Consider the following 7,733-nt stretch of genomic DNA (forward strand, 5'->3'; position numbering starts at 1 on the left):
CTATGTTTATAAATATATCAATAAGAACTCAATAATAAACATTTTCAACAAAAATTGTAAGCCCAAAAAAACAATTAATGATCTGCACATGAATTGACAAATGACATCTATTCCTATATATGTTTTAGAAGAAATGCATGCTTTTTTTTATTATTATTAAGTTTAGGTTCTTTTCCATTTTTTTTCTATTACTTTTTAATACAAATTTAATCACTATTCGTTAATTTGACTTTCACTGTTTATTGGTGATTCCTACACATGTAAATGTTAATGGAAGGTTCAAATCAACAATATTAATCTTATTCTCTATATTGAATCCAAAGACCTTTTTTTTTCCTTTGTCATTTTTTTCAAACATTCCATTACAATCTGTATACATACTTATATATATAATAAAATTAAAAAAAAATAACTAATATCATAATAAAAAAAAAACATATTTGAGTCTTATTTATGTAAATTAAAATTTTCATTGATGATTATAGAAAATGAATTTTTGTTATAATCATTTTTAAACCTAAAAAAGCAGTAAGCATTGAATTAAAAAAAAAAAAAAGAAAAGAAAGTTAATTTTCTTGGTGAGAAGAAAATTGTTGACAAACTTTTTTATTTTTAATTTTAAAATAACATGTCAAATTTTAGTTTGTGATACATATTTTAAATTAATGAGAAACCATATATATATATATATATATATATATATATAGACACACACTAGATAAAAATTCACGTTTTGTTATAAGAGTAAAATAAATTTTTGCATTAAGATTTAAAATTTTTAAGGTTTATGGTTTAAAGTTTTTATTAGGATTGACACCTAATAATTCAATACAAAAAGATCTATTACTTTGAAACATTAAATATTGAAGGAAAGTAATGACATAATAAATATTATGAATAATTCCTAATTAATAATTTCAGGCGAGGTGATTAATAGATTTCAAGTCATATATATATATATATATATAGTCATAAAAAGGTAAAAAATAACTTAGAAAACATGATAACCCATACTTACACTTATATTATTTTTATAGTGATAAAATATTCATCTTATTTATTAAAAAAATGAGAAAGATATTTAATTAGAGTACTTTGATTTAAGTTGGGTTAAAGTTAAGGAAGAGGTCAATAATAGAGACTTGTCCTATATATAAAAATTATCCCTAAAGGATAATATAGTGACTTGTGGCAAGTCCATTGCTTGCCATGTGTTATTCTATTGTCTTTTTATTTTTTCAAATGTTTTTAATAGTTATTACGTTAACATGTGATAAACCCTTTACTTAACTTAACATGTGAACATTTTTAAAATAAAAAAATTTTAAAATTTTATTTGCTTATGTAATGAAAAAATATATATATATAATAGGAGTTGAGTATAGAGATGATGATGTGTTGTTGGCAATTCCAATACCCTCCTATGCTTTTGTAAAGAAAAAAATAAGCACCTACATAATAAAAAAAATCCATAAAAATATATTTAACTTGTCAAATAAAAAATCAACCTTCAAAATTGTAAAACTAATTAACATATTAAATTTCAATCACTTATAAAGATAAAAAAAAATTGCAACTAAAAATAATCAATTGAAAAAATAACTTACATGAAAATCAACTAAAAGATCTAACAAAAAAAATTTTAAAAATTATCAGATCAAAAAATTAAAATATCTTTTAAAATATCTTTTAAAAGCAAAAATATATATATAATTTAAGACCTAAAAATATTATATTTAAAATTTTTTAATAAATTACAAAAAAAAAATAACAATAACCAATCAATACAAATAACCATATATAAAAAAAAAACTCTAGATATAAGATTTTTAAACTCTTTTTTTTTAATTTAAAAATTATTTTTTTTAATAAAATTAAAAAAAAATCCCCATGCAAGCCGGAGGTAACATTCTATTTTATTTAAAAGTTATCTCATTTATCATCAATAAAGTTTAAGGACCGTAAGATAACACATATTCTATTAAAATATATTAAAAAATAATGTAGCAAATAAAAATACATGATATGACAATTTCTTAATAACATTTGTAAAATTTAAAAACTTTATTGATAATATATAAAAAAAATTACTGATAATGTATAAAAAAAATGAATTGAAACTAATTATTTATTCTAATTCATATATAATATTCAAATTTATGGACTGAAATGATGAGAAGAGAGAAGAAGCTAATAAATAAATAAATAATTAAGAACTAATGGAGTGAGATTGTTTGTAATGGAAAATTGGGATTTTATGGCTTAATAATAGTTTTTAGAACATATAAACTTGCAAAAATTTTTATCTTTTGCCAAGAACAACAATAATTTATTGTGAACATATAAACTTGTTTACTTTTAAACTAAAAATTGAAAAATAAAATATCAAATTAAAAAAAAAAAAACCTTTCCCAGAAGCCCTGTATCTTTCCATATTGAAAGACATTTGTGGGAGGAAGGATAGTTAATTCCTTTCTGTACTAGTTCTTGATTTTTGTTCAGAGACAAAATGCAACCTGGACAAAGTCCATTGAAGCACCCATAAAAACCAAATTCTCTGTCTCTGTTCATGTATGTTTCAACATATTATTTTATTTTCATGCTCTGTTCTGTTACATGTTCCTTTAACTATCAAACTATGTTCCCAAGAAAAATGTTCAAACAAATTAAGAAGGTCAAGAGTAAGGTAAGATAGTTGCTAGTCATTTAGGTTTTCCATGGTAACTTGATTGCTTTTTGTCTCCCTGGTTATATTAGAACCAGATGTTTCCTTGTTTTTTCCAACATGACATTGTTCTCCAGTTTTAGCTCTAAGTTTTTTTCCACCTGCTTTAAGTGCAATTAGGGGTCTTCCATGTAGGTGAATGGGAGAGAATTCCAAAAGAAATTTCGTAAAAACCTTGGGTTTTGATGATGGCATTTTAGCTGATTCTGTTGCCGAAATGAACTAAAATCTTTTCCTTAGCTTTTTGGATCTTTAGTCAATTATTTAGATGACCCCAGTGAAGCATGAGCTATCAATTCTGTGCAAGCCATGGAGTTTCCATGGGGGCATTTAGCTGATTTTATTTTCAAAAATGGATAAAATCTTTACCATAGCTTTTGGATTGATCAAACTTACGCTGGTGTGTAAGAACTAGTACATAGAAATTGGAAATTTACTCTATGATCTGGATGGTGAAATATTTGGAGTCAACAATTAGTGGCCGGTTCTTTGAAGCAAAAACTCATCTTCCCACCCTTTTAACCCCTCAGGCCTCAGCAGACTGTCTTTTTCCTTTAAACTGAGATATTGATTACTACTTGCATGCTAAGAAATGGCAACAGATGCAGGGACAGAAAAGTACAGCTGAAAACAAAAGAAAAGATCAAAGAAGCAATTGTACCTCCCAAGGTCTTTTTGAAGCCTATACAGGCCTATACAGGCACAGACACCCTTGCCCATCCATTTTTATTAATTTTTTAAAATTTATTTTTAAAAATGTTATTTGTTGCAGGAACCTGTGAAACAAGATTCTAACAAGTCAGAGAATGACAAGGAAGATGTGGCTGCCCTTGCCATGTCATTGAAGGTAATATTTGATCATAAGATCTCAGTCTTTTCTATGATATTTGTTAAAATCAGGCATAGCTTTAGTGAAATTTTTTCTAACAAGTACCGCCTTGGTTTCCACTGCAGCAAAAGGCCAAGAAGTTTGGGAAGCAAAAATCTTTCCAAAATATCAATGCAGAAGAGTACATTGCTGCCACTGCTGGAGAACAACCTTCAAAAAAGAAAAAGAAATCCAAACGAGTAAATGGTATGACAAAATTTGCTAAATATGTGCTATCTTTGCTCAATCACATAGCGCTGATGTGCTATTTTTGAGTAACAGGCTGATATTGTACTCTTCATGGTCTGCGCGCTTTGACCAGTCATAAGACTCATACTGAAATTTACTTCTCATTTTGTTTGTACATGAAGCAGCTTGGTTTCTTGCTTTCTCTTCTTCTTTACATTGGAAAACTCAAAAACAAAAAAAAACAAAAAACGCGTTGAGTTTTAAATCCAATTAATAGGAATAGGATTCTTTAGATAACTACTTATCCTAATACGTGCTCATAAGAATTGCTTAACAATGAAGGCAATTCAAAAGATAAAAGCCTAACCTAAGAAAAAAATATAACATATAAAATTCAATTTTTAATTTAATTAATTCATACAATTATTTTTTTTTCATTTCATTTATTTTTTTTTTTAAATATAACATATAAGTCAACCTAAAGAAAAATGAGCTTAACTCTTTGGTAAAGTTTAATCCATGACGTATTAATTAGAGGAAGTTAATATAGGCGAGGGCGAATCTATTCTAAGACTGCACCTCCGGACTATACCAAAAAAATGAAAACCCCTCTTAGTTTATATACTTTTATATTAGTTTAGCTTTAGATTAAATAAAATGAAGTTGCCTCCTTAAACTCAAATATATGATTTTATTTATTTGTTTCATGATCTCTAAATCCAATATTATAGTAACTTGAGAGTGTTTCACATTATTACTTTTTATCAATCTTAACTTTAATGTTTAAAAACATAATTTTATTTTTGAGTTTTATATTGTATGATGAATCATTTGGGGGCTAAATGTGAGTAAATTTGAAAAAATTTAAAAAAAATCACATTTTAAGTGAAATTTCAAAAAAAAAAAAAGTTAATTTAAAATTTTTTTATTCAAACAAATGAATTCATTTTCACATTTTTGAAAGCTTTGAAATAAAATTTCTCGTTCAAATATTCAAATTCAAACATCTAAAAGTCTAGATCTGTAGTGATTTAGTTAGCTTGACAACGTATTTATTATGTTTGCATAACATCCATTGGCTATCTTCTTTAATTGGACTAAATAGTTTTTTTTTTTTTTTTTTTGAAAAACTTCACATACACCCACGTCGTTTGTGGCTTTCTACTTACATAATTGTGAAATTTTTTTCTCACTTGTAGCGTTGCCATTCTCTTCCATTATCAAAAGAGGTAATGTCGTTTGTGGCTTTCTACTTACGTAATTATGTAAATTTTTTCTCACTTGTAGCCTTGTCATTCTCTTCCATTATCAAAAGAAGTAATGATGTTAAAAATCAAACAGATTTTAATGTAATTATAAAATTACCCTCATATTTATTTTAATGTCGTTCTTTCTTTTTGTAAAGGAAGTGAATCATAATATAAGTAAAAATATATAAAAAAATATGCATATAGGTGTAGTTTACTTTTTTTTTTTTTTCGAGAAAACTAAATAGCTAGATTAACAGTTGACTGACTAACATATTTGGGACAGTTTTTATTTGGAGAAATGTAGAGAAAATAGATGATTCGAAGTTTAAATCTCTATTTAAGAAGGGAATTGTAAGCATATATTTTTCATTAGCTACTACATATATTTACATCTCAAAAGGAACTCATTGTCATCAAATAACTCTTCTTCACTTTGATCATCTCTCTTGCAGCTTCACTAAATGCCTTCCCATCATCACCTTCCGAGTCCAAGCTCCCTACGATTATATCGGTACTACTGCTCTGTTCAATTATCCCATCAACAGGTCTGATAAGGACAAGTGTTGCTCCCCTCATCACATAACCGGACTCTGGCAACTCTAGCATAGGTAAGTACCATAGCTTCATGCTCAATTCTGGAAATGGAGTCCTCTCCATTGATGATGATTCCAGTGTTTCTTGTTCCGAGTTCACGGAATTCCTCAGCTCACCAAGCTCATCTTTTCCTACATAAAACTTCCCTTGTTTTTTTGCATCAGAAATCAGCACTCTTTGAAGCTTTGGAATTGGATGGTCAGCTAAAATTTGCTTGAACAGATAATGCCTTGTTGATGCGGCAATTAAGCAGGAAATAGTCCATATAACTCGTAGTTTCAGCTCATCATCGGTTAAGGTTTCCTCCATGCATTCCTCTTGTTTTTGTCTTAAGCAAAAACTTGATGATGAAAACTTGTTACTTGTTTGACAAGATGTTGCTCCAAGAATAATGCAAGTCTTCAAATTGCTTCCGAACTCTGCTTTCCATTTAAGGAAAGAAGCCCCACCACTTCCTGATCCCAACTCATCTCCATGTGATGGAAGCTCTAAATGCAATGATTTCGTTTCCTTGAAATTCTTCAAAACCCCATTTGGCTGACAATACGAACTATCATATGACCTTGTTGCTGACTTGGGAGCCATAATTTGATGGAAACATCCGAGTGGTTTGAGCAACAGGTTACGAAAAAGAAGTCTCAAAGTATTTACGTATGAACCAGTGTTTGGTTTTAACTGGTGTTGTCGGAGAGGTGGGATTGAGATAAAAATGGTGTCGGTTAAAGGAATGAGGGAAGAGAAACGCTTTGAGACCAAAAGACATTTGGTAAGAGATTTGGCATCTTGCAATTTGTTGAAGATGAGGAGAAGAAGAGCATCTGGAAGACAATCAAAGTAATCTATAGAACACATGATATGTGCTTTTTCAAGAGAGTATGAAAATCAAAAAGGGCATGGGAGAAATTTGAAGAGAGAAATATATGATTTTGGTAATGTTTGTAAGAAAAAAGAAAAGGGAGTGATCGAATACGCGTTTTGACCATGGATCTGCACACGCTTATAAAGCTATAGCTGTGAAGTCTGAAAGCCAGATGTGTTTTCCAAACCGACAATCTTTTCTGCTGCCCAAAGTTAAGAAAGATAAGATAATGGCGGCTGTATTCCGTGGCAAACTTGTCATCATACATTTTCTTTTGTGATAGAACTTGTTATATCACGTGGTCAAAAGGAAACAAATAAACCTAATTTTTCTCTACTAATTGTTTGTCATATCTGGCCACACTTGTTTGATATTTTCATTCATTTATGCGTAAGCATTCCACCGCCGGTACTTTTAGACAGTAAAATGTAATGGTATTTGACTTTGATTTGAAGATAAATATATGTATATGTTTAAAATAAATTGTACTTTACTTGTTATTATAAAAGTAGAAATTAAGAAACTAATTCAATAAGTTTATACATCTTATATCTTATATAAATATATAAAAATTAAATTTTTTTTATAAAAAACTAACCACTCATGAATATATTTTTAAATCCTCTAATTTCTCATAAAAAATTAAATAAAATTTAATTTAATAAACAAAGAAAGAAAAATTAGTCATTTAATGGATTGACAATAATAATATCATTAAATTAGAAAAGATTTTTTTTTAATGCAGATTGAGCAAAAGCTCAAAAATTTATAATTTTGTAGGAAAAATCACATTAATTCTATGTATTTTATTACTTATTATATTATACGATTAATAATAGTAATTTTTTAAAGCATTTACAATTAGGAACGACAGATCAACTCGAAATCGTCGAGTTTTTATCCGACCTGATTATCTAGGGTCAATTATTTTTTGAAAAAAAATAGATTTTAGATCGGATAGGGTCAATTTTTGTTTTTTTTTTAATGGTGAATTTGGGTCAAGGTCGGGTTTATATGAAATTCAACCCGACTCACCTAGGATATTTGCCAAAATACCCTTGATGTTTATCTTGTATCATATACTATGTTTAAAATTTAGTCATTAACTTATGCTTGTTTGATGTTTGAATTTTAGTTTATTAAGTTTTATATATTTCATAATTTTATCATTTATGGTGAGAATTTGTGAGTTTTAATTTACTAAGGGGCTGTTTGTTTTGAGAGAATCTACATATTTTCCTTCGAAAT

General features: G+C 27.9%; 1 protein-coding gene across 1 annotated transcript; it reads right to left on the minus strand.

Moving 5' to 3' along the window:
• Positions 1-5,346: 5,346 nt before the first annotated feature.
• LOC111285104 (F-box protein At1g30200-like) lies at positions 5,347-6,709 on the minus strand. The gene has a single exon (XM_022874349.2). The coding sequence runs from the start codon at positions 6,476-6,478 to the stop codon at positions 5,426-5,428; it is 1,053 nt and encodes a 350-aa protein (XP_022730084.2). The 5' UTR covers positions 6,479-6,709; the 3' UTR covers positions 5,347-5,425.
• Between the last annotated feature and the right edge of the window lie 1,024 nt (positions 6,710-7,733).

This window comes from Durio zibethinus, chromosome 6, assembly GCF_047325235.1.
Source record: "Durio zibethinus cultivar Kanyao isolate XHJ-2024 chromosome 6, ASM4732523v1, whole genome shotgun sequence".
Lineage (NCBI taxonomy): Eukaryota > Viridiplantae > Streptophyta > Magnoliopsida > Malvales > Malvaceae > Durio > Durio zibethinus.

Coding starts and splice junctions, on each gene's coding strand:
- LOC111285104 (XM_022874349.2), bottom strand. CDS start 6,478: ATGTGTTCTATAGATTACTTTGATTGTCTTCCAGATGCTCTTCTTCTC.